Here is a 27,038-nt window from a genome sequence, read left to right as displayed (position 1 = left end):
TGAACTCATTTATTATCTCCAATAGTTTTTTGGTGGATTTCTTAGGATTTTCTGTATATAGGTTCTGTCACCTTCCAATAGTTTCATTTCTTCCTTACCAATCTGGATGTCTTTTATTTCTTTTTCTTATCTAATTTTCCCAGCTAGAACCTGCAGTACAGTGTTGAATAGAAGTGATGAGAGAGGACATCCTTGTCTTGTTCCTGTTCTTAGGTGTAAAGCTTTTAGTCCATTACCAGTAATTATTACATTAGCTGTGGGTTTTCATAGATGCCCTTTATGAAGTTGAAGAAGTAACTTTCCATTCCTAGAGTGTTGAGTGGTTTTATCATGAAAGAATGTTGGATTTTGTCAAGTGGTTTTCCTGTTTTTGAGATGATCATGTGACTTTTGTTCTTTATTTTATTAATACAGCATATTATGATTTTTATATGTTGACCCAACCTTGCATTCCTGGAATGAATCCCACTTGGTCACTGTCTTAGTATGTTTGGGTTGCTACAACAAAAATACCATGAACTGGTTAGATTATAAACAACAGAAATTTTTTCTCACAGTTCTGGAGGCCGGGAAGTCCAAGATCAAGGCAGTGGTAGATTCAATGTCTGATGAGGACCTGCTTCTTAGATGACCATTGTTTTTCACTGTAACCTCACATTGTGGAAGGGCAAGGGAGCTCTTCTAGGCTTTTTTTTAAAAATAAGGGCACTAATTCCATTCATGAGGGCTATTCCAAAGGTTCTACTTCCTGATACCATCATCATGAGGGTTAGGATTTCAACATATGAATTTGAGGGGTGGAGACACAAATTTAGACCATAATAATTTTGCTGTATAATCCTTTTTGCATGTTGCTGGGATTGGTTTGCTAGTATTTTGGCTAAGGATTTTTGCATCTTTATTCACAGTAGGTGTTGGTCTTTTTTTGTGACAGCTTTGTCTGGTTTTGGTATCAGAATAACACTAGACTCATAGAAAAAGTTGGAAAGTGTTCATTCTGAAATTTTGGAAGGGTATGAAAGGTTGTTAGTTCCTTAAACATTTGATTGAATTTTTCAGTGAAGCCACCTGGGCCTAAGGCTTTTCTTTGTGATAAGTGTTTTGATTACTAGTTCAATCTCTTGTTATATAGGTCTATTCAGATTTTTTTGTCTTCTTTAGTCAGACTCCTTTTTGTTTCTGTAAGGTTGTTAATAATGTCTCCTCTTTTATTCCTGATTTTAGTAATGTTAATCTTTTTTTCTTGGTTAGTAAAGCTAAATTGTCCCATTTTGTTGATCTTTTCAAGGAACCAGTGTTTGGTTTCATTGATTTTTCTCTGTGGTTTTTCTATTTTCTAATTTCATTTATTTCTGCTGTGACCTTTATTATTTCCTTTCTTCTGCTTGCTTTAGATTTATTTGCTCTACTTTGTGTTATTACTTAAGGTAAAAAGTTAGGTTCTTGATTTCAGATCTTTCTTTTTTAATGTAGACTTTTACAGTTATAAATTTCTCACTAAGAACTGCTTTCACTATCTCCTATAAGTATTGGTATGTTGTTTTCATTTCACATCGCAAATATTTTCTAATTTCCCTTCTGATTTTTTTCTTTGACCCATTCATTATTTAGAAGAGTATCATTTAATTTCCACATAGTTGTGAATTTCCCAATGTTATTGAGCTCTGCTTTTAACACATCATGATTAAAGAACATGCTTTGTATTGTTTCCATCCTTTTAAATTTATTGAGGCTTGTTTTATGGCCTACCATGTGGTCTGTCCTGGAGAATGTTCCGTGTGCGCTTGAGAAAAATGGGTTTTTAAGCATTTCTTTCTTTCTTTTTTTTTTTTTTAAAGTTTATTTATTTATTTTTTTAGTAACCTCTACACCCAACATGAGCTCAAACTCATGACCCCAAGATCAAGAGTCACATGCTATTCTGACTGAGCCAGCCAGGAGCCCTGTAAGCAGTTTTCTTTTAAAAGCACAATGTAGGGGCACCTGGCTGGCTCAATTGGTTAAGTGTCTGACTCTTTTTTTTTTTTTTTTTTTTAATGTTTATTTATTTTTGAGAGAGAGAGAGACAGAGTGTTGAGTGGAGGAGAGGCAGAGAGAGAGGGAGACAGGAGCAGAAGCAGGCTTTGGGCTCTGGGCTCTGGGCTCCGGGCTCTGAGCTATCAGCACAGGGCCCGACGTGGGGCTCGAACTCATGAGCCATGAGATCATGACCTGAGCCAAAGTCGGACACTCAACCGACTGAGCCACCCAGGCGCCCCTAAGCATCTGACTCTTACTTCACCTCAGGTCACTGTCCTAAGATCGAGCTTCCCATGGGGCTCTGCACTGGCCATGGAGCTTACTTGGTATTCTCTCTCCTTCTGCCCCTAACCCACTCATGCTTGCTTTTTCTCTCACACGTAAAAATAAAGGCATTATGTGTTACAGACATTGCTTCCATTCATAGCCCACTGGACATTATATAGATAAATAGCCTGTATCTACCTGAAAGGGAGGCTGGAAGTGTAATATCCAACAGGAAAGCCATGTGTTCAGTTAAAACTTGGGGTGGAAAGTTTTATTACTGAAAGGAAGAAGAGGAGAATGGATGAATATTGGGGAATATCTCTTTTTCAGTCTTGTCTTTTTCCCTGTTCCTCTGCACTCTGTGCTTGGGTCTGTAAGTCTACTCTCTTATGAATAGTTTGTGTGTAGAGTTTTCTGTAACTGTGCCTTTGCTGGTGTTGTTTCCTTGGATTGGAATGCCTTTTTCTTTCTACCTCTCCTCTCTTTTTATTAGAATCTTTTTTTTTTTTTTTTTTTTTTTAAGTCCCAGATTGAAACCTGAAACCTTCAGTATTGCCTTCCGTAATCTTTTTTCATGGCAGGGAGCCTTCTGTAGCTCACATCACTTTGTGCCTGTATTCATGTAATTTATTTTTTATTGTATTGCAATTATTTACATGCTAGTCTTTTTTTTTTTTTTGGACATTTTAAGTTTTTATTTATTTTTAATGTTTATTTTTGAGAGAGGGAGAGAGAGGAAAGGAGGGAGGGAGGGAAGGAGGGGCAGAGAGAGAGGGGACAGAGGATCCGAAGCAGGCTCTGTGCTGACAACAGAGATCCTGATGTGGGGCTCAAACCCACAAACCGTGAGATCATGACCTCAGCCAAAGTTAGATGCTTAACCAGCTGAGACACCCAGGTTCCCCTTTTTTGGGCATTTTTAAAGAGTCTAGGCCAATTATTTTGTAGGATGTTTCACATTCTGGATTTGTCTGATTGTTTCTAGTTACATTTGTTTTAATTATTTTCACTTATTTCTTTCAGTGTTTACTAATTCATAACCCTAACGGTGATACCATCATTGGGGCCTGTCTTAGTCTTTTCCTGTTTACTATAATTATATTTTTTAAAGTGGGAGAGTAATTGAGGATGAATGTGTTGGTTCTTACCTTGAGTTGTATTCTATTTCTCACTGAGTATTTTCAAACCTAATTATTATTTTTGTGTTTGTCTTGACACTTTTGAAAATAAGTCTAGGGTATGGTAAAGGTTTTTGTTTAGGGAATGTTTTTGTTAACTGTGTTTTTGCTAACTGTATTATTAGCAAAGAACTCTTACACCTGTGCCTGGTATTGAATTTTTTTTAAATAAAATATATGAGTCTTTCTTGTATTTTAAGTAGCATAAAAGAAGGCTGTCTTCTATACTTTAATAATCATTTTTGAACGTGAATTCCTATGGCTCAGTACTTTTTTTTTTGAAGAGAGTCAACTTTGATTTATCATTGTGATATTGTTACATTCATAAGTTTAGAATCAATGAAAAAATAGGCTATGTTCATAGAAAGTACTGTAGGCAATGAAAGGGATAAAGCAGATCTTTATGTACAGACATGCAGATATCCCCAAGAAATATTTATTTTTTCCAGCTTTATTGAGATATAATTGACTATAATATTGTATAAGTTTAAGGTGTACAGTGTGATGATTTGATATATGTATATATTGCAAAATGATAACTACAGTAAGGTTAGTTAACATAATCTATCACCTCACATAGTTAACCTTTGTGTGTGTGTGGGGGGGTGAGGACTTTTAAGATCTGCTTTACTAGTAACTTTTAAGTATGCAATATAGTATTGTTAACTATAGTAACCATGTTGTATGTTAAATCCTTTATAGTCATCTTATAGCTGGAAGTTTGCCTGTGGCTCAGTACATTGGATGTGGGGCATCTGTGGCTTAAAGTGGAACAGTTTTCTTTAAAACATAGTTTTATGATATTGTCTTGTTTTACTTCTCTCTTGCATAGGGGAGTACAGAAAAATTTCAGTTGTGGAGGTGTTAAATCTTCTTAAAACTTTGATTATTTGAGGTTTCACTTTATTGCTCATGACTAAATTTAATTTTAGGAATATTTACTGAATATCAACACAAGGCTTATTATGCAGAATATAGCCTTTGCTCAGCTCAGTCTAGTAAGGGAGACTTAAAAAGTAAGCAGTATTTCATTAGTAAATATTTTTTGAGCATCTAATGTGTGGCAGACACTGTTCTGGAGCATAAATCAGATACAATTCCTACTGTTCTAAGGAATATGCAGTCTTGTGGGTGACTTAGACAAGTAAACTAGCCATTATAGCACAGGGTGCATGCGATGACAGGGAAATATACGGGAGACTCTGAGAACCAGGATAGGAATCCAAATCAGAGGTAAGGAAAAGTGCTTGATGAGTGACAGAAAGGCAGAAAATCAGGGTCAAGTATATTCCAAACTGAGGAACACTGGATGAGATATCTCAGAGGCAAATCTGAGATATGCCCAAATGTGAATCATTTGGGGAATTGAAAAGAGATAAAGCAATGTTTCTCAAAATGTGGTTCTCTATCTGCCTGAGTTATCATCTGGGAGTGAATCTTAAACCTTTGGGTGATTCTTAGCCTTCTAGGTGTTTCTCAAAGTCATTAAAATATGAGAAACACTGAGTGAGAGTCAAGGGGCATGAGGAGGAATGAAAATTATAGTGTAATATATGCTACATTAAAGGCACACATAAAGTTCTATGGTTAGGTTTATTTGTATAGACTATAAAAGGTTTTCATTTTATTTTTTTATAGTTGGCATTCAATATTATATTAGTTTCAGGTGTACAACACAGTGATTCAACATTTATATACATTACTCACTGCTTACCGCAAGTATAGTTACCATCTGTCACCATACAAAGTTATTATGACATTACTGACTATGTTCTCTATGCTGTGCTTTTCATCCCCATGATTTACTTACTTTATAACTGGAAGTTTATACCTCTTAATCCTTTTCACCTATTTTGCCCATCCCCCTACCTCTTCCCCTGTGGCAACCACTAGTTCTCTGTATTTATGAGTCTGTTTCTGTTTGTGTTTTTTTATATTTTACGTATAGATGAAGTTGTATGGTATTTATCTTTCTCTGTCTGACTTATTTCACTTAGCATAATACCCCATAGGCCAACCCACGTTGTCACAAATGGCAAGATTTCATTCTTTGTTATGACTGAGTAATACGCCACTGTGTGTTCGTGTGTGTGTGCGTGTGTGTGCGCACGTACACGCACACACACACTATATCTTCTTTACCTATTCATCTATTGATACATACTTAGGCTGCTTCAATTTCTTGGGAGTTGTACATAATGCCGTAAACATAGGGGTGCATGTATCTTTCAAATCAGTGTTTTTGTTTTCTTTGGATAAATACCCAGAAGTGGGATTACTGGATCGTATGGTATTTGTATTTTTAGTTTTTTGAGGAACCTCCAATACTGTTTTCTATAGTGGGTGCACCAGTTTACATTTCTACCAGTGGTGCACCAGCATCCTCACTGCCACTTTAAAACATATTCATTTGAAACTAATTCCTATCCTTAATGATTTTGGGGGTTGCAGGGGGATAGGGAGAAGGGAGGGATATTACTACTATAATTTTTTTCTCTTTATCCCCAGATGATTCTATAAACAGTCTATTAATCTTTTATTCATTGGATGTTTTTGTTTTTCTTTTAGTCCAAGGACAAAATGATGAGAGGCTCTCGCAGAGGATGTGTGAGACTCAGAGTGAGTATTTTTTCATTTTATGGAAACCAATTTTGATGAAAAAAAAATTTGATGGATCATGGAAGTTAAATTTAGTTTTCTCACTAATTGTTGGGACAGGCAACTAAAGCTCAGAGAGAAAAAAATGAGTGCCAGAACCAGGAGTAGAACTCAGTTTTTTGGTCATTGATTTAATGTTGTATTCATGACTAATGCAGCAACTGATTTTTTTTTTCTTTAACCTCTATTTTTATAGTCAGAGACAAGAAATTAAATGAATTGTAGTATTGGTAGTAGAGCAAAGAGTAGAAATAACTCTGAAAATCCCCACTTATAGTTGCTTTTTTTTTTTTTTTAACCTATTCAACACTATTTAATAAGGGTCTAAGTAGCAGTGACATCCAGTAGAAATATAATGTGAGCTGTATATATAACTTAAAATTTTGTTGTAGCCACATCTAAAAAGGAAAAACAAATAGGTGAAGTTAATTTTAATAATGTATTTTGTTTGGGCCAGTATATCCAGAATGTTATTATTTCAACATGTAATCAATAAAAATTATTAATGAGATGTTTTACATTTTTTTTTCATATTAAGTCTTCAAAATCTAGTGTGTCCTTTACACATATGGCATATCTCAGTTCAGACTAGCTGCATATCAGGTGCCCAGTAACCCCATATGGCTAGTGGCTACCTTACTGGAGTTTCCATCATTATCCAAATTGCTAAATGCAAGAAAGAGTACTTGGTTGGGGATATAATTTCTAGTACTCCATTACATCTAAAGATGAGCCTACCTTTATCATAACTGAGTAAATCAGCTTCTAGTAGTCTTTTCTTCCTCAGACGCCTGTTGCTTTCTCTCTGCCATCTTTTTTCTGCATGTTTACTTTTGAAGATGTGAATATATTTGGTAAACATACTGTCTTTATTAGCAGTAGCTAATTGGCAGAAATGGGAAATAACTAAAGAAACCAAATTCTTTTTTTTTCCCTTCAATTTATTGAAACTAAAGAAAAACAAAAACAGTGAACTTTTCTCCTACTCCACCCCCAGCTTCTGGCAACTACCAGTCTGTTCGTTGTATCTGTGAACTTGGTGTGTGTTTTATTGTTGTTGTTGTTGTTTTAGGATTCCACATGTAAGAGAGATCAGACAGTATTTGTTTTTCTTTATCTGACTTGTTTCACGTGTCATAACAGCCTCATGGTCACTTCATGTTGCAAATGACTGGATTTCATTCATTTTTATGGTTGAATAATGCTCCAGTGTGTGTGTGTGTGTGTGTGTATACACATACAGATATATAAAGAAATATATATAACACAATTTCTTTATTCATCCACCAGTGGATACTTAAGTAATTTTCATATCTTTGCTGTTATATATAATGCTGCCGTGAACATGGGGTGCATATATCTTTTTAAATTAGTGTTTTCATGGTCTTCAGATAAATACATAGAAGTATAATTGCTGGGTCATACGGTAGTTCTCATTAATTTTGGAGGAACCTCATACTTTTTTTCTGTAGCGGCTGCACCAATTTACATTTCTACCAACATTACATGAGAGTTATGTTTTCTCCACATCTTTACCAAGATTTCTTGTCCCTTTTTTTTTTATTGCTTCATAAACTTATTTATTTATTATTTATTATTATTATTATTATTATTTCTTGTCCCTTTTTTTTATTTGCTTCATAAAAACAATTATGAAATTTCCCTTCATTTTCTTTCTTATTGAGGTAAAATTGGTTTATAGCATTATATTACTTTCAGGTATACAATATAATAATTTGATATTTGTATACACTACAAAATGATTACAGTAATCTTGTTACCATCTATCACCATGCAGTTGACTTCCTTCACCCATTTTGTACCTTCCAACCCTCTTCCCCTCTGATGACCTGTTCTCTGTAGCCATGAGTTTTGTTTTGTTTGTTCATTGGCTTTCTTTGAATAAATACCCAGAAGTTGAATAGCTGGATCATATATATGATAGTTCTATTTAATTTTTTGAGGAACCACTGTACTGTTTTCCACAGTGGCTGTACCAATTTACATCCCCACTAACAGTGTACAAGGTTTCCTTTTCTCCATGTTCTCTACAACACTTGTTATTTCTTGTCTTTTTGATAAGTCGTTTTAATAGGTATGAGGTGCTATCTCATGTTTTTTGTTTGTATTTCCCTGATAATCAGTGATGTTGAACACCTTCTCATGTGCCTGTTGGCCACCTTATGTCTTCTTTGGAATAATGTGTCTAAATGGGCACATCCTCTGCCCATTTTTAAATTGGGTTGTTTGGGTTTTTTTGCTATTGAGTGTATGAGTTCTTTATACATTGTGGATTTTAACTTCTTATTGGTAGGTGACTTGCAAATCTTTTTTCCCGTGTAATAAGTTGCATTCTCATTTTGTTGATGATTTCCTTTGCAAGGCAGAATTTTAGTTTGATGTCATCCCACTTGTTTATTTTTGCTCTTGTTGCCTTTGCTTTTGGAGTCAGAACAATGTCAAGGAGCTTACCACTTATGTTTTCCTCAAGTTTTATGGTTTCAGGTCTTATGTTCAAGTCTTTAATCAATTTGAGTTAATTTTTGTGTGCAGTGTAAGAAAATGGTCCATTTTCATTCTTCTGCGTTTCATTGTCCAGTTTTCCCAGCACCATTTATTAAAGAGACTTTTCTTTTCTCATTGTATGTTCTTGGCTCCTTTGTCATAAATTAACTGACCATAGATGTGTGGGCTTATTTCTGGGCTCTCTATTCTGTTCCATTGATCGATGTGCCTGAAAAATGCTCACAGGTTAAGGGTTCAGTTCTGCAAGCCCACCCTCCACCCTTTACTTCAAATACTAATTGTAAGCCCCAGGCTATTACCTGTGTTTTGACGGACCAGCTACAGATTGGAGGTTCCAACAGCCTCCTCCTTAATTAATTTAAGATTGATTTTCTAGAGCAACTCAGAACTCAGGGAAACATGTTTACCAGTTTACTAAAGGATATAAATCAGCAGCCAGATAAAGAGATATAAGACAAGATAAGGATAAAGGGTATGGGGCTTCCATGCCCTCTTCAGGCCTGCCACTGCCCCCATCTCCATGTGTTCACTAACCTGGAAGCTCTCTGAACCCAGTCCTTTTGGGTTTTTATGGAAGCTTCAGTGCATAGTCATGATTGACTAAGTCTTTGGCCATTGGCTGATTCAGCCTCCAACCTCTCTCCTCTCCATGGTTGGAGGTGGGGTCAACTACAAGTTCCAACTGTTTAATCACATGATTGGTCCTCCTGCCAACAAGCCCGCATCCTTATGTGGGTTCTAAAATTTGCCTTGTTAACAAAAGACACTGTACATTCTCAATACCTAGGAAAATCCAAAGGTTTTGGGAGCTGTAAGTCAGAAACTATAGAAGAAGATAAATATATATGAGAAATATATTTTGGTCTTCTGAATAACCAAATATATATTTCTTATAAATTTCTTATAAATCACTTGCAACATTGTGATTTATGAGAAATATGTATTTGGTTATACAGAAGACCAAAATATATTTCTCATAAATCACAATGTTGCAAGTTGATTTCTAGTTTCATATGATTGTGTTCAGAGAAGATGCTTTATATGATGTCAGTCTTCTTAAATGTATTGAGACTTGTTTTGTGGCCTAATGGGATCTATCCTGGAGAATGTTGCATGTGCACTTAAGGAGAATGTGTATTTTGCTGCTTTTGAATGGAATGTTCTGTTATTTATCTATTAAGTCCATTTGGCTGAATGTGTCTTTTAAGGCCAGTGTTTCTGTATTGATTTTCTGTCTGGTTGATCCATTAATGAAAATATATTGAAGTCCCCTACTATTATTGTATTGTTATCAATTTCTTCCTTTAGATTTGTTAATATTTGTTTTATATATTTTGGTTCTCCTATGTTGGGTGCATAAATATTTACAAATGTTATATCCTATTTTGGATTGACCCATTTATCATTATGTAATACTTTTCTTTGTCTTTTATTACAGTCTTTGTTTTAAAGTCTATTTTGTCTGATATAAGGATAGCTAAACAAGTTTTCTTTTGATTTTCATTTGTACAGAATATCTTTTTCTGTCCTTTCAGTTTCAGTCTGCATGTGTCCTTTGATCTGAAGTGAGTCTCTTTCAGGTGACATATAAAGGAGTCTAGTTGTTGTTTTTGTGTGTGTGTGTTTGTTCTTTAGCCCATTCTGCCACTCTTTGTCTTTTGATTGGGAATTTAGTTCATTTACATTTAAAGTAATCATTGATAAGTATGTATTTATAACCGTTTTGTTATTTGTTTTCTGGTTGTTTTTGTAGTTCCTCTCTGTTCTTTTCTGTTGCTCTCTACCCTTGTGGTTTCATGTCTTTCTTTAGTAATTATGTTTAGATTACTTTTTCATTATAGGTTTTTGCTTTGCAGTTGGCCATGGGGTTCACAAATAACAGCCTTTATATATAACAGCATATTTTAAGTCAATAACAACTTATAAAAACTCTACATTTTTGTTACCCTTCCACCATGTTTTATGTTTTTGATGTCATACTTTACATCGTTTTATTTTGTGTATCCCTTAACTAATTATTGCAGTTATAGTTGGTTTTACTATTTTTGTCTTTTAACCTTTATACTAGCTTTATAAATGGTTAATCTCTCACCTTTACTATCTTTAGCCTTACTAGTGAGTTTTTTACTTCCATATGTTTTCTTGTTATTAGATGGTGCCTTTTCTTTTCAGCTTAAAGATGTCACTTTAACATTAATTAAAAGGCCAGTTTATTTATTTGTTTATTTATTTATTTGTTTATTTATTTAAATATGAAATTTATTGTCAAATTGGTTTCTATATAACATCCAGTGCTCATCCCAACAGGTGCCCTCCTCAATGGTCATCACCCACTTTCCCCTCCCTCCCACCCCCCATCAACCCTCAGTTTATTCTCAGTTTTTAAGAGTCTCTTATGGTTTGGCTCTCTCCCTCTCTTTCTTTTTTTTCTCCTTCCCCTCCCCCATGGTCTTCTGTTAAGTTTCTCAGGCTCCACATAAGAGTGAAAACATATGGTATCTGTCTTTCTCTGTATGACTTATTTCACTTAGCATAACACTCTCCAGTTCCATCCACATTGCTACAAAAGGCCGTATTTCATTCTTTCTCATTGTAAAAGGCCAGTTTAATGGTGATGAACTCCTTTATCATGTACTTGCCTGGAAAATTCTCTTTCTCCTGAACTTTTGAATGATAACTTGGCTGAGTACAGTATTCTTGATTGGAAGTTTTTTCTTTCAGCACTTTGAATATAACATTCACTCCCTTCTGACCTATGAAGTTTTTGCTAAAAAATCTTACATGAGTTCTCTTGTATATCACAAGTCTTTTTTTTAAGAGTCTCTTTTTGGCGTGCCTGGGTGGCTCAGTTGGTTGTGTCTGACTTTGGGTCATGTCATGATCTCGTGGTTTGTGAGTTGGAGCCCCACATTGGGCTCTGTGCTGACAGCTCAAGAGCCTGGAGTCTGCCTCAGATTCTGTGTTTCCCTCTCTCTCTCTGCCCCTCCCCCTGCTTGCACTCTGTCTGTCTCTCTCAAAAATAAACATTAAAAAAAAATTAAAAAAAAAAAGATTCTCTCTGTAACTTCTGATATTTTATTAATTTATTTTTAAAAGTTTATTTATTCTGGGGTGCCTGGGTGGCTCAGTCGGTTGAGTGTCCGACTTTGGCGTAGGCCATAATCTCGCGGCTTGTAAGTTTGAGCCCCGTGTCAGGCTCTGTGCTGACAGCTCAGATCCTGGAGCCTGCTTTGGATTCTGTGTCTCCCTCTCTCTCTGCCCCTCCCCCACTCACACTCTGTCTCTCTCTCCTTCAAAAATAAATAAATACTAAAAAATTTTTTAAAAAATAAATAAAAGTTTATTTATTCTGAGAGAACGTGCATGTAAGCAGGGGAGGGGCAGAGAGGAAGAGAGAATCCCAAGCAGGCTCCACCTCAGCAGCGTGAAGTCTGATGCAGGGCTTGAACCCACACACTGTGAGATCATGACCTGAGCTGAAACCAAGAGTTGGACACTTAACCAACTGAACCACCCAGGTGCCCTGACATTTTAGTTATAGTGTGTCTTGATATGGATATCTTTGGGTTCATCTTATTGGTAACTCTCTGTACTTCCTGGACCTGTATGTCTGTTTCTTTCCCCATGTTAGGGAAATTTTTAACCACTATTTCTTCAAATAAGACTCTTGCCCCTTTCTCTCACTCTTCTGGGAGCCCTGTGATGCAAATGTTAGCTTATTTGATGTCTCATATGTCCCTTAAACTGTCTTCCCTTTTTTTTTCATCCTTTTGCTCTTCTGCTTGGGTGAGTTCCACTGCTTTGTCTTCAAGTTGACTGATGTTTTTTTCTGCTTCATCTAATCTGCTGTTGAACCCCTTGAGTGTTGGGTTTTTTTTTTTGTTTGTTTGTTTGTTTTTTAAGTAGGCTCTATGTCTAGTATGGAGTACAATGTGGGGCTTGAACTCATGAACCTGAGATCAAGACCTGAGCTGAGATCAGGAGTTGGACACTTAACCGACTGGGCCACTGAAACACACCTCAAGTATTTTTCAGTTCAATTAGCGTATTCAGTTCTGTGACTTCTATTTTGTACTTTTTCATATTTTCTATTTCTCTAAGTTCCCCTATGTTTATCCATTCTTCTCTCCAGTTTGGTGAGCATCCCTATGACTATTTTTTTTTTAATGTTTACTTTTGAGAGAGAGAGAGAGAAACGGTGTGAGCAGGAGAGGGGCAGAGAGAGGGAGACACAGAATCTGAAGTAGGCTCCAGGCTCCGAGCTGTCAGCACAGAGCCTGATGTGGGGCTCAAACTCACAAGCTGTGAGAACATGACCTGATCTCAAGTCAGGTGCTTAACCGACTGAGCCTCCCAGGTTCCCCACATCCTTATGACTATTAAGTTGAACTCTTAGGTAAATTACTTGTCTCTGTTTCAAGGTTTTTTTCTGAGGTTTTATCTTGGTCTTTCATTTGGAACATACTCTGTTTTTTCATTTTGCTTGACTCTCACCCACCTCTCCCAGTCTTGAAGGAGTGGCCTCATGTAGGAGGTGAAACTTGTCATTCAACCCTTCCTTAGCTCTTGGTTGTCTTTCAAACCTTAATGCTTGTCCAAGCAACTTGTTGTATTTGTAATAGCTCCCAGTAGTTTAGGATGTGCCAAGATTTGTCAGTGTCCCAAAGGGGAGGATCTCAGCACCTATATTCAAACTGACTGGAAGCCAGACCCTGAGGTCTGAGCTTTTAAATGTATGGAATTATAGGGATGCCTGGGTGGCTCAGTTGGTTAAGCGCTTGACTTTGGCTCAGGTCACGATCTCACGGTTTGTGAGTTCAAGCCCCATGTTGGGCTCTGTGCTGACAGCTCGGAGCCTGGAGCCTGCTTCAGATTCTGTGTCTCCCTCTCTGTCTGCCCCTCCCTGATTCATGCTTTGTCTATCTCTCAAAAATAAATAAACATTAAAAAAATTAATAACCCCCCCCTCAAAAGTATGCAATTATATACAGTCCTTTGGGACTGTAAATGTAAGCCCTACTGGCCATCAGAGCCAGGCCATCTGGAGGCATCTCCTGGATGTCAGTCACACAGAAATTGGGGCTGCAGATGCATGTATGAGCTCTTTTTTTGGGTGATACCAGCAAACTCGAGCAAGGCAGAGGAAGAGGGCCAAGATGGTGTCCACAGCCTATGTTTCCTGAGAACAGCTCCATAGGTCACTAATTATGTGCCACATGTGAAGCCTGCCTCTCAAACCAAAGCTACTGGATGAGCAAAGGGGTCCCCTTCACAGAAAGATTGGGGAGTGTGCCCTAATCTGCTGTTTGTGTAGTTGTAGCCTGCCAAGACCCATCTCTTCTCTTACCACAATCTTGTGGGACCCAGCAATGCAACCCACCCTGGCCACTAGAGCCAGGTAATTAAAGGACATTCCTTGGGCAGTAGCCAGAAAATCTGGCTGGGCTTCAGGCATAAAAACCAGGGTACCAGACATGTGTAAAGCTTCCGTCCAGGAGACACTGGTGCTCTGGTGTGTGGCAGAAGATGAATGTGAAGGTAGCGGCCACCCTTCAAGGTCTCGGGAAAGGATTACAGTTCGTCCCAGGATGCATGTTTAATTAAAAGCCCCTCAGGCTGTAGTCCTGATGTTTAGCTAGTTTCCTTCACAGAAAGACTGAGCTCCTGGGTCTGTTGCCTCTTGTACTTTGGGGTGGTAACCATTTAAGAATTTTTTCTCTGTTGGTTACAGACTGTGGGACCCACAAATGTAAACCCCACTGGTTACCAAAGTAAGGTGATATAGAGGGGTCCCCTGGTAGAAATTGCAAAAATCAGAGCAGCAGATGAGTATACTCTTCTTTCTGGGTGACACTGATTATTACAGTCCTATGGGACCAGGAGTGCAAGCTCCCCTGGCCTCCAGATCAAGAGGCATCTCCTAGGCAGTAGCCTGCCACAATCGGGCACTAGACATATGTGAAAGCTCCCTTCCAAGAGATACTCTCCAGCATAGCAAAAGGAGAGTGTGAAAATGGCATCCACCAGTTTCTATCCGTGGATAATATTCCTAGAGGCTTTTAGATGTGTGTATTAAATTAGATGCCTGCCTGTTAGGCTGATGCTTTAATATTAGCAGGTGAGCTTCCTTCACTTTAAGTCTGGGTGTGATCAGCTGTCTGTGAGCTGGGCCTTGGGGTGGGTGAATCAGAGCACTTGAGCCTTTTAAGAGCAGTTTCCCAGCTTCCTGGAGTCTTGTGGGTCTCCAGATGCAAGTCCAGTTGATTTTCAAAGATGTTTTGTCTCTCGAGTGTATGTCTTAAAAGTTGGGATGCCTGATGTGAGGTTTGAATCCTTTGCTCCTCAAGGAGAAACTCCAGGTTTTGAGTTCTCTCCTGGTAATGGGATGCAGTACCTGGAGTATGGTTTATGGTAAGATTTTGTCCCAGCCTCTCCTACCCACTTTGATGTTTTCATCTCATTTGTTGGATGTGTAGTTTATCACTCAACCAGCATTTAAGGTTTTTGAAAGAGGAAATTATTCCATGTGTAACTGTAGACTCAGTATGTTTGTGGGAGGAGGTGAGTTCAGGATCTTCCTATGTTGCCATCTTGTATCCGAATCCAAAACCAAAATCTAATGGGAAAATCTCGTGCAGAGATACAAATAAGTATGGTGAATTTGCAGGATGGAAATGAGATAGACAGGCTTGTTCTGAGCTGATGATGTATATGTGATAGCATTAAGGTTTTTTAAAATTCAACTTATTATACTGTTTACTGTTTTTTTCTTTCCACTGGTTTCTCTTTTGTTGCCTTGGTTTTATTGTTTTTCTAAGCACTGTTATTGACCTTAGTCACTGCTCAGTCTGGTATTAACTGCTTTCTTGGCTGGAGATAGCTAAGTAGACTTTGGCAGAGCTGTTTTGAGACAGCTCTTCAGTTGAATTCAATCTGAATTTGGACCAATGTCCCATTGTTACATTTAATGGACTATTTTTTTTTCTTTTAAATGTAGCTTAATTACTAACCCTTGTGACTACCATCCAGGTTAAGAAATAGAATTTTGGCAGGTATGCTGGAAGCCTCTTTATGTGCCCTATTTAAATTACAGGCCCCTCCCTGTCTCTTAAAGTAACCACTATTTTATTATAGCAATCACTTCTTGGATTTACATTCCTAAATTCTATACTTTGGTCTTGCCCTTCTTTTTAATTTGATAACTTTTATTTGTAAGTTACCTATTGAAGAATCCAGATCCTTTGACCTATAGATTTCCATAGTGTGGATTTTACTGATTGCACACAGCTGTAATTCTGCATACTCCTCTTGCCCTCTGTTTTTCCTGCAAATTAGCAAGCGCATGCACAGACTAGATCAGACTCAGGTTTGATCCTTTTGGTAACACTATAGGGGGTGGTATGTTCTTTTATCAAGAGATATGTAATGTCTGGTTTTTGCTCATGATTGATATTAGCAGCTACTGATGCTTAGTACATAGATTCATTAACTCATTTTGTGATTGCAAAATTGTGATATTTCATCATTTTGTTTTAATTTTTATGAGGAATAATTTTACAAGGAGATAGTTCTCTTCATGTATTTGCTTACCCAGTGCTACAGATCAAATAAATAGGATAAGTGCTTGATTATTTCCTTTTACTCACCCAGTTTTCAAGATAGTGAATTGACTTAAAATAATACTGATTTAGGGGTGCTTGGCTGACTCAGTTGGTTAAGTATCCAGCTTCAGCTCAGGTCATGATCTCATGGTTTGTGAGTTCCAGCCCCGCCTCGGGCTCTGTGCTGACAGCTTGGAGCCTAGAGCCTGCTTCATATTCTGTGTTTCCCTCTTTCTCTGCCCCTTCCCTGCTCACACTCTGTCTCTCTCAAAAATAAATAAACTTAAAAAAAATAATACTGATATATATATGTGTGTGTGTGTGTGTATACACACACACACACACATAAATTGATAGCAGACTCAAACAGATATTTGTACACCCATATTCATAGCAGCATTACTCACAGTAGCCTAGAAGCAGAAGCAACCCGGTATTCATTCAGTAGATGAATGGATATACAAAGTGTGTGGTGTGTGTGTGTGTGTGTGTGTGTGTGTGTGTGTGTATAATAGAATATTATTTAGTCTTAAAAAGGAAGGAAATTCTGACACATGCTACAACATGGATGAACCTTGAGGACATTATACTAAGTGAAATAAACCAGTCACAAAAAGATAATACTGTTTGATTCTACTTAGTTGAGGTAACTAGAGTAGTCAAATTCATGGAAAGTGGTAGTTTCCACGGGTTGAGGGGAAGGGAAATTGGGAAGTTAGTGTTTAATGGGTACATGGCTATAGATTGGGAAAATGAAAAAGTTCTGGAGATGGATATTGATGATCACACAACAGTGTGAATATACTTAATGCCACTAAATTAAACACTTAAAAATGTTTGAATGGTAAATTTTATATGTGTTTCAGCACAATTAAAAAACATCTACCTGAAAAGGAAAAAAAAAACCCCCACACCATTGCCTCTTTATTATCTCAGTTCTGTAAATGAGACACTTCAGAAGCATTCTCTGCTTAAGGTCTCACAAGGCTGAAATCAAGGTATTGACTGGGCTGGGTTCGTTCCTTCCTTCCTTCCTTCCTTCCTTCCTTCCTTCCTTCCTTTCTTTCTTTAATTTTACTCTCAAGTTAGTTAACATACAATGCAGTCTTGGCTTCAGGAGTAGAATCCAGTGATTCATCACTTATATATAACACCCAGTGCTCATCCCAACAAGTGCCCTCTTCAATGCCCATCACCTATTTTCTCCACACCCCCCCCCACGCTCCACCCCCATCAACCCTCAGTTTGTTCTCTGTATTTAAGAATCTCTTACAAAAGGGAACCCTCTTGCACTGTTGGTGGGAATGCAAATTGGTACAGCCACTCTGGAAAACAGTGTGGAGGTTCCTCAAAAAATTAAAAATAGACCTACCCTATGACCCTGCAATAGCACAGCTAGGAATTTACCCAAGGCACACAGGAGTACTGATGCATAGGGGCACTTGTACCCCAATGTTTATAGCAGCGCTCTCAACAATAGCCAAATTATGGAAAGAGCCTAAATGTCCATCAACTGATGAATGGATAAAGAAATTGTGGTTTTTATACACAATGGAGTACTATGTGGCAATGAGAAAGAATGAAATATGGCCCTTTGTAGCAACATGGATGGAACTGGAGAGTGTTATGCTAAGTGAAATAAGCCATACAGAGAAAGACAGATACCATGTTTTCACTCTTATGTGGATCCTGAGAAACTTAACAGAAACCCATGGTGGGGGGGAGGGAGAAGGGAAGGGAAAAAAAAAAAAAAAAGGAGGTTAGAGTGGGAGAGAGCCAAAGCATAAGAGACTCTTAAAAACTGAGAACAAACTGAGGGTTGATGGGGGGTGGGAGGGAGGGAAGGGTGGGTGATGGGTATTGAGGAGGGCACCTTTTGGGATGAGAACTGGGTGTTGTATGGAAACCAATTTGACAATAAACTTCATATATTGAAAAAAATTAAAAAAAAGAATCTCTTACGGTTTACCTACCTCTCTGCATTTATCTTATTTTTCCTACCCTTCCCCTGTTTCTCAAATTCCATGAGCGAAATCATGTGATATCTGTCTTTCTCTGACTGACTTATTTTGCTTAGCTTAATACCCTCCAGTTCTATCCATGTTGTTGCAAATGGCAAGATTTCATTCTTTTTCATTGCCGAGTAGAATTCCATTGTGTGTGTGTGTGTGTGTGTGTGTGTGTGTGTGTGTGTTCCCCTTTCTCCACATCCTTGCCAACATCTATTGTTTCCTGAGTTGTTAATTTTAGCTACTCTTACCAGTGTGAGGTGGTATCTCATTGTGGTTTTGATTTGTATTTCCCTGATGATGAGTGATTTTAAGTATCTTTTCATGTGTCTATTTGCCATCTGGATGTGTTCTTTGGAAAAGTGTCTGTTCATGTCCTCTATCCATTTCTTCACTGAGTTGTTTTTTTGGGTTTTGATTAGGTAGAGTATCATGTCATCTGCGAAGAGTGAAAGTTTGACAACTTCTTTGCCAATTTGAATGCCTTTTATTTCATTTTGTTGTCTGATTGCTGATTGACTTCCAATACTATGTTAAACAACAGTGGTGAGAGTGGACATCCCTGTCATGTTCCTGATCTCAGGGGGAAAGTTCTCATTTTTTCCCCATTGAGGATATTAGCTGTGGGCCTTTCATATATGGCTTTTATGATGTTAAGCTATGTTCCTTCTATCCCAGCTTTCTTGAGGGTTTTTATTAAGAAAGGATGCTTTATTTTGTCAGATGCTTTTTCTGTATCTATTGTGACAGGATCATATGGTTCTTATCCTTTCTTCTGTTAATGTGATGTATCATGTTGATTGGTTTGCGAATATTGAACTAGCCCTGCAACCCGGAATGAATCCCACTTGATCATGGTGAATAATACTTTTAATATACTGTTGATTTCGATTTGCTAGTATCCTGTTGAAAATTTTTGCATCCTTGTTCATCAAGGATATTGGCCTGTAATTCTCCTTTTTAGTGGGGTCTTTGTCTGGTTTAGGAATCAAGGTAGTGCTGGCTTCATAGAATGAGTCTGGAGGCTTTCCTTCAGTTTCTATTTTTTGGAACAGTTTGAGAAGAATAGGTATTAACTCTTCTTTAAATGTCTGCTACAATTCCCCTGGGAAGCTATCTGGCCCAAGACTCTTATTTTTTGGGAGATTTTTGATAACCTATTTAATTTCTTTGCTGGTTATGGGACTGTTCAAACTTTTCTATTTCTTCCAGTTTGAGTTTTGGTAGTGTGTGAGTGTCTAGGAATTTGTCCATTTCTTCCAGATTGTCCAGTTTGTTGGCATATAATTTTTCATAGTACTAATAATTATATTTCTGTGATGTTGGTTGTCATCTCTCCTCTTTCATTTGTGATTTTATCTGTTTGAGTTCTCTCTCTTTTCTTTTTGAGAAGTCTGGCTAGGGGTTTATCAATTTTATTTATTCTTTCAAAACACCAGCTCTTAGATTCATTGATCTGTTCTACTGTTTGGGGTTTTTTTTTTTTTTTTTTTTTTTTGAATTCTATGTTGTTTATTTCTGCTCTCATCTTTATTATTTCTCTTCTGCTAGCTTTAGGCTTTCTTTGCTGTTGGCTTTCTAGCTCCTTTAGGTATAAGGTTAGGTTGTGTATTTGGGACCTTTCTTGCTTCTTGAGATAGGCCTGAATTGCAATGTGTTTTTCTCTTAGGACTGCCTTTGCTGCATCCCAAAGGGTTTGGACTGTCATGTTTCATTTTCATTTGTTTGTATGTTTTTAAATTTCTTGTTTAATTTCCTGGTTGACCCATTCATTCTTTAGTACGATGTTCTTTAAACTCCGTGTATTTGGGGGCTTTCTAGATTTTTTCTTGTGGTTTATTTCAAGTTTCATAGTGTTGTGATCTGGAAATATGCATGCTATGACTTCAGTCATTTTATATTTGTTGAGGGCTGTTTTGTGATGCAGTATGTGATCTGTTTTGTAGAATGTTCCGTGTGCACTTGAGAAGAATGTGTATTCTTCTGCTTTAGGAGGTAAAATTTTCAATATATCTGTTAAGTCCATCTGATCAAATGTGTCATTCAGAGCTATTGTTTTTCTGCCTAGACTGCCTAGATGATCTGTTCATTGTTGTAAGTGGAGTATTAAAGTCCCGTACAATCATGGTATTATAATCTGTACATTTGTTTATGTTTGTGATTAATTGATTTATATATTTAGCTTTCATGTTGGGGGCATAAACATTTACAATGATTAGCTCTTCTTGATGGATAAACCCCTTAATTATGATATAATGCCTTTCTTCCTCTCTTGTTACAGTCTTTATTTTTATTTATTTTTTATTTTTTTTAATTTATTTGTTTTGAGAGAGAAAGAGAGAGTGAGCAGGGGAGAGGCAAAGAGAGGGAAAGAGAGAATTCCAAGCAGGCTCCACACTGCCAGTGCAAAGCCCAACACAGGGCTTGAACCCATGAACTGCAAGATCATGACCTGAGTTGAAACCCAGAGTTGGACACTTAACCAACTGAGCCACCCAGGTACCCATAGAAGTCTTTGTTTTAAAACCTAGTTTGTCTGAAATATCATATGACTTCACTCATATGAGGACTTTAACACACAGAACAGATGAACACAAGGAAAGGGAAGCAAAAATAATATAAAAACAGGGAGGGGGACAAAACATAAAGAGACTCTTAAATATGGGGAACAAACAGAGGGTTACTGGAGGGGTTGTGGGAGGGGGGATGGGCTAAATGGGTAAGGGGTATTAAGGAATCTACCCCTGAAATCATTGTTGCACTATATGCTAACTAACTTGGATGTAAATTAAAAAAAAAAATCTAGTTTGTCTGATATAAGTATGGCTATTCTAGCTTTCTTTTGACATCCAGTAGCATGATAGATGTCTCTCCATCCCCTCAGTTTCTTTTTTAATTAAAAAAAAATTTCTTTTTAATTTTATTTTTGAGAGAGACAGAGAGCACAAACGAGGGAGGGACAGAGAGAGGGAGACACAGAATCCGAAGCAGGCTCCAGGTTCTGAGTTGGCAGCACAGAGCCTGATGTGGGGCTCGAAGTCACAAACCATGAGGTCATGACCTAAGCTGAAGTCGGCGCTCAACCGACTAAGCCACCCAGGCACCCCCATCCCCTCAGTTTCAATCTGCAGGTGTCATCAGGTCTAAATTGAGTCTCTAGTAGGCCGCATTCCTATGCTTTTTTCAAGCACGCTAGTAGTCTTATGACTGTTACTCTAAATTCTTGTTTAGATATGTTGTTTATATCTGTTTTGAACAATTCTCTGGCTGTCATTTTTTCCTGGATTTTCTTTTGAGGAGAATTCTTGTTTCATCATTTTGGCTAGGTTTTTGTATTTTACATGTTTTAATAGTTGGTTATGTGTCCTGTACCTGTGAGTACTACTGTATTAAAAAGGGGTCATACACTTTCCAGGGCCTAGTGCTTCAGGAAGTGTTTTTGGAGTGTGTTGTGTGCACTCTGTTGTTGCATTTGGGCTGCTCTATCCTGCTGGTCAGTCCTCTGCAAAGCTCCTTCTTGCTTGTGGTGGAGTGTTTGGACCTTCTGCCACGTGTGCTTTGATTTGTTTGTTGAAGCAACGCTTGAAAAAAGGAAAGGTATGGGAAAGGTATCCCTTTGTATGGAATCAGGCTCCCCCCACCCCCGCACTGCTCCCCCCCCCACAAGACAAAAATGAAAGGGGTGAAAAAGACCAAGCAGAGAATAAAAAACAAAAAACAAACACAGAAAACCCTATAAGGTTTAATCCAGAGAGAGAGAAAGGAAAATAAAGGAGATATAGAAAAGGCATAAAAAGAATGTAATACAAATGCCTAATTAAACAAAATGGAAAAAAACCCTATATATATATATATGTATAAACATATATATATATGTATAAAACATATATAAATATATATGTATAAAACATAATATATATATATAAAACATAATATATATATATACATATATATATAAAACATAATATATATATATAAAACATAATATACATATATATATATATATATAATATGAATTGACCAAAAACAAATCAGAAACTATGAACCTGATTCCAAAAGAAAAAAAACAAGAAGGTAGAAAGAAAAAGAGAAGAGCAAACAGACAAACACAGTAACCGACAAAAACACAAAACAGTTGTCTGTTGGTGCCTGGGACCAGTGGCTGTGCTGGTCTGGAGGAGAGGCCATCAGTTTCCTCAGTAGATCAGTCTCTGTAAATAAGAGGTTACCAGGCACCGAGGGGTGGGGTTTGGTGTAAGCAGGTCCCTCCTCTGGGGGCCACTGTGCTGCTCTCTGAAGTCCCACTGTGTTGGTGTTGGGGAGAAAAATGGCGACACCTCAACCTCTCCTTCCCAGACCAGGTGTCTCAAAACATGCTGTTCAGGCAGCCCTCACAGAGTAGCAGTTGGATTGCCCTGCTCCACAGTTCTCCCCCGCCTCCTAGGCACTTGGCTGGGATTCAAAACCTGATGTCTTAAAGGACCCTGCACCTCTTCTGGGGTGGACCCTCTGGGAGGACCCTCTTCTGGGGTAGTGCCACTCAGCTCTGCAGATAAAAGTCCTTTGGCTGGAGCCTGCAGCATCTTTTGTCCTTGAGGAGGCAATAAACCCTCTTCCCATAGTACTTGAGTTCGGAGACTTCTCTCTCAGTGCGCCCCTGAGGTCGCTTTTCCCCTGCCAGGCATGTGCACACGGTTCAGGCTTAATTGAGCCTGATATTCAGCAGCTAAGGCTGTTTGCAGAGTAGAAGCTGGCACTCTCTGTATTTCTTGTTCCCCAGTGTGTGGTCCAGAGAGGTTTTCCTTTTGTTTCAACTCAGTACCGCAATTCCATAGCCTCTCTTTCTCTCCCTTTTATCTCTCCACAGAAGGGGTTCTCTCCTCTCCATGCCTGTGCCATTCACAAACACGCACCTTGATTCTGCCATGCTGTCTCCCTCCACCTGTGGATATCCTTCTGCCACTTTGCAGATTTATTTCCTGGGTTTTCCAGGTGATCTGACCTTAAAATGGCTGTGTTTGAAGGAAAGGGAAATCCCAGTCCTTCGCTCACTGGGCTGAGCTCTTATCTGGAGGCCCTGAGGAAGAATCTAAGGGTCCAGGTCATTCAGGTTATTGTCAAAATTCAGTTCCTTGTGACTGTAGGACTGAGGTTCTTTTTTTCTTGCTAGCTGTCATCTGGGTTCTTCTCTCAACTTCTAAAAGCTGCACATACTATTTGTCATGTGTCTCCTTCCATCTTCAAGGTGGCAGGGCAGATACCTTGAATCCTTCTAGTGCTTTGTATCTCTCTTACTCCCCATTTTGCTACTAGCTGCAAAAAACACCGCTTTTAAAAGGCCTCGTATAATTAGGTTACACCACCAGATAATCTCCCTTTTGCCATAATCACTCCAGTGATAACTCATTCTGTAATATAATAACTGCATAGATAGGTCATCACATTCATAGGTTTCCACCCACCTATGAAAGGGAGATTGTATAGGGGCAAGGGTCATTTAGGGTCTTTCTTTTTTCTTTTTTTAGAATGTAGCTTACTACAGAGCATGACAGAGAAGAACAGATATACCTGTGTTTGAATCTTATTTTTGCCTTTTACATGTTAACTGGAAGAGGGAAGCTGTCTGTAAGCTTCCTGAGTTTGAGTTTTCTCTTTAAAGTGGGGATTATAATACCTTGCAGAATTTTGTGACAATTAAGCACCTGGCACATAGATGGAAGCTGTTACTTCATTGTGTGTGTGTGTGTGTGTGTGTGTGTGTGTGTGTGTGTGTGGTTTAAGAATCTTTGTGGTATTTTCAAAGTGCTGGACTGCCATTTGGCTTCCTATTTCAGAATCATTTGGAGACTTTGTTTACAATTATGTTCCCTCCTCCTACTCTCTAGACAAACTGTTTTAGAATAGGGTCTAGAACATGTTTTTTATTTTTTTAAATTAATTTATTTATTTTAAGAGAGAGAGAGAGAAAGAGAACAAGAGTGGGAGGGGTAGACAGAGAGTGAGAGAAAGAATCCCAAGCAGGCTCTGCACTTCTAGCATGGAGCCTAACGCGGGGCTTGAACTCACAAATCATGAGGTCATGACCTGAGCTGAAACCCAAGAGTCGGACGCTTAACCGACTGACCCACCCAGGCGCCCCTGGAGAACCTATTTTTTAAAATAGGTTCTCCAGGGGCGCCTGGGTGGCGCAGTCGGTTAAGCGTCCGACTTCAGCCAGGTCACGATCTCGCGGTCCGTGAGTTCGAGCCCCGCGTCAGGCTCTGGGCTGATGGCTCGGAGCCTGGAGCCTGTTTCCGATTCTGTGTCTCCCTCTCTCTCTGCCCCTCCCCCGTTCATGCTCTGTCTCTCTCTGTCCCAAAAATAAATAAAAAACGTTTAAAAAAAAAATAAAAAAAAAATAAAATAGGTTCTCCAGGTGATTTTATTGTGTAGCCAAGTTTGGGGTAACTGGTGTAGTAGAGTCAGAGACCTGGGGTTAAATCTCACTCAGCTCCACCCCTTACTGACTCTGTGCCATTGGGCACATTTCTTAACCTCTGTGAAGATAAACTATAATTTACAGGGTTGTTGTAAGGCTTAGCAATTATATATGGACAGGGTTGGGCACATATTACGCATCTAATACATGATAACTGCTATGGATGACGATGATGATAATGGTGGCAATAGTGCATTTAACATCAAGATTCCAAGTGAGCTTAATGAGCTATCATTGATTGTCTTGGGCCATAGATCTCTCCCTGCCTCTCCATCCATCCCAGACTGTGTTCCAACCACACTGTACTTGTATTTCCTCACTGTGTTTCTTCATTCATCATTGCTTCTGATATAATGATAAATTTTTTTTTCTTATGACTTTTAAAGACTTTTAAAGACTTTTCAAATGTTCCTTCTTCTGTATAGCACTTCTGATCCACATCCGTCTAAACAGACTTGGTCCTCCTGTATCTTTACATTTGCCACTTATATCCATGAAAGTACTTATTACATAGTATTACATGTTATTTTATCTGTTTTCCCTACTCAATAGTGAGTTCCCATCCACTGTCACAGTGTCTGCTTATGTAGTAAGTAGGTACTCAAAAAATGGTTAGTGTTGATTTTGTAGATTTAGAAAAATAATGAATAAATGTTGTGGAATTTGCCTTTACTACAGTTTGCTTACAAAAGAACTATGGAAGTTATCTTCAACACAGTATGAGCCAGTGGTATGGTATGATTTCTAAAAAAAACAAAGCAGGGGGTGCCTGCTGACTTATTTGGTAGACCATGTGACTCTTGATGTCAGGGTCTTGAGGTCAGGCCCCACATTGGGTGTGGAGCCTACTTAAAATTAAAAACAAAAACAAAGCAGAACACACAGGTGGTTTTAATCTACATAAAAAGAGAATAGGGAAAGGAACAAGTAGTTATTGAGGAAGCTCTCCTAGCAGGTAGTGTGCTGGATGATTTTCACATGTAATCCCATAATAATCTTGTCAGGTAAATGATGTTATTTCATTTTACAGATAAGGAGACAGACTCAGGCTACTTTTAGCAACTTACCAAGGTCACAAAGTAAATGGTGAATCTAGGATTGAACTTGAGTCTGTCTCATTACTAAACTCTGTTTAATCTTTAGTGTTACCAGACTCCTGTTCTTTTTGACTTACAAGAGTTAATGCAGACACACTCCAACTTGTGACAAGGTAGTGTCAAACCAGTGGAGGAAAGCAGAACTGTGAAAAACCATTTCCTTCCCATCTATTTATTGTCTCTGACTACATTGGTGGCAAAGTATATGCCACTAGATGGTGCCCTTGCCTTGACGGAAAAGTAAAATGTTGGTTGAGACCTAGGGTCTGATTCCATCTGTCCCACACACATACTAGCCAAAAGCAAAGTACTGACATTTCCAGGAAAAATCTGCAAAAGGGAGAAGTAATAATACTAAAAAGGTAGTGTGAGATATAGATAAAAACAAGCCATACATAAAATGGAATTCAAATCCAGATTCTGCCTTTTACTAGCTCGTGTCTTTAGGCAACTCATCTATTCCGCGCTGAGTCCTATTTTCTGGAATGGGCATCATGTTATTTACTCATAGAATTATGAATATCAAATTAATTGATATATTAAAAAGTATTCTAATACAGTGTTTGGGACTTAGGTTGTTAATGAATGATAGTTACTGTTGTAATTAATAATTATTGATAAAACGAATCTCAGATTCTGAAGAATTCTACAGGGTCTTAGGAATTATTAAAGTAATTATACTCAAGAAAGTTTTTATGCTTAATGTATTGTGAGTTTTTGAAAACTGTTAATCCATACGTATCTTCAAGTAACAGTTTTTACCCAGTCCAGTGAAACTGAATACTCCATTTACCAGTTGTGCTGGTCATCAGAGTTGACTGATTTCCTGAGGGATATGTCATCTGTTCTCTTTTCTTTTAGTTCATCACAAGAGAGGTCAGCAGTGTATTGTGATGGATTATTACTAGTCTTAGCACTGGGGTACATGCACCCCAATGTGTATAGCAGCATTATTAACAATAGCCAAACTATGGAGAGAGCCCAAATGTCCATTGACTGATGAATAAAGAAGAAGTTTTATACACACACACACACATACACACGAATATTACTCAGTCATCAAAAAGAATGAAATCTTGCCATTTGCAACAACATGGATGGAGCTAGAATGTATTATGCTAAGTGAAATAAGTCAATCAGAGAAAGACAAATACCATATGATTTCACTCATATGCAGAATCTAAGAAACAAAACAGATGAACATA

At 38.0% G+C, this 27,038-nt stretch overlaps 1 protein-coding gene across 8 annotated transcripts in view; it reads left to right on the top strand.

Annotated features, from left to right (window-relative positions):
* OSBPL9 (oxysterol binding protein like 9) overlaps positions 1-27,038 on the top strand; it is a 195,920-nt gene that overhangs the window by 36,855 nt on the left and 132,027 nt on the right. For all 8 annotated transcript variants that reach the window (XM_058696078.1, XM_058696075.1, XM_058696057.1 and 5 more), the window contains exon 2: positions 6,033-6,083. In XM_058696078.1, the coding sequence (XP_058552061.1) occupies positions 6,033-6,083 (51 nt within the window). The remainder of the gene's footprint in view (positions 1-6,032; positions 6,084-27,038) is intronic.

The sequence above is a fragment of the Neofelis nebulosa genome, chromosome 2 (genome assembly GCF_028018385.1).
Source record: "Neofelis nebulosa isolate mNeoNeb1 chromosome 2, mNeoNeb1.pri, whole genome shotgun sequence".
NCBI lineage: Eukaryota > Metazoa > Chordata > Mammalia > Carnivora > Felidae > Neofelis > Neofelis nebulosa.
This window is presented reverse-complemented; position numbering and strand designations above follow the sequence as displayed.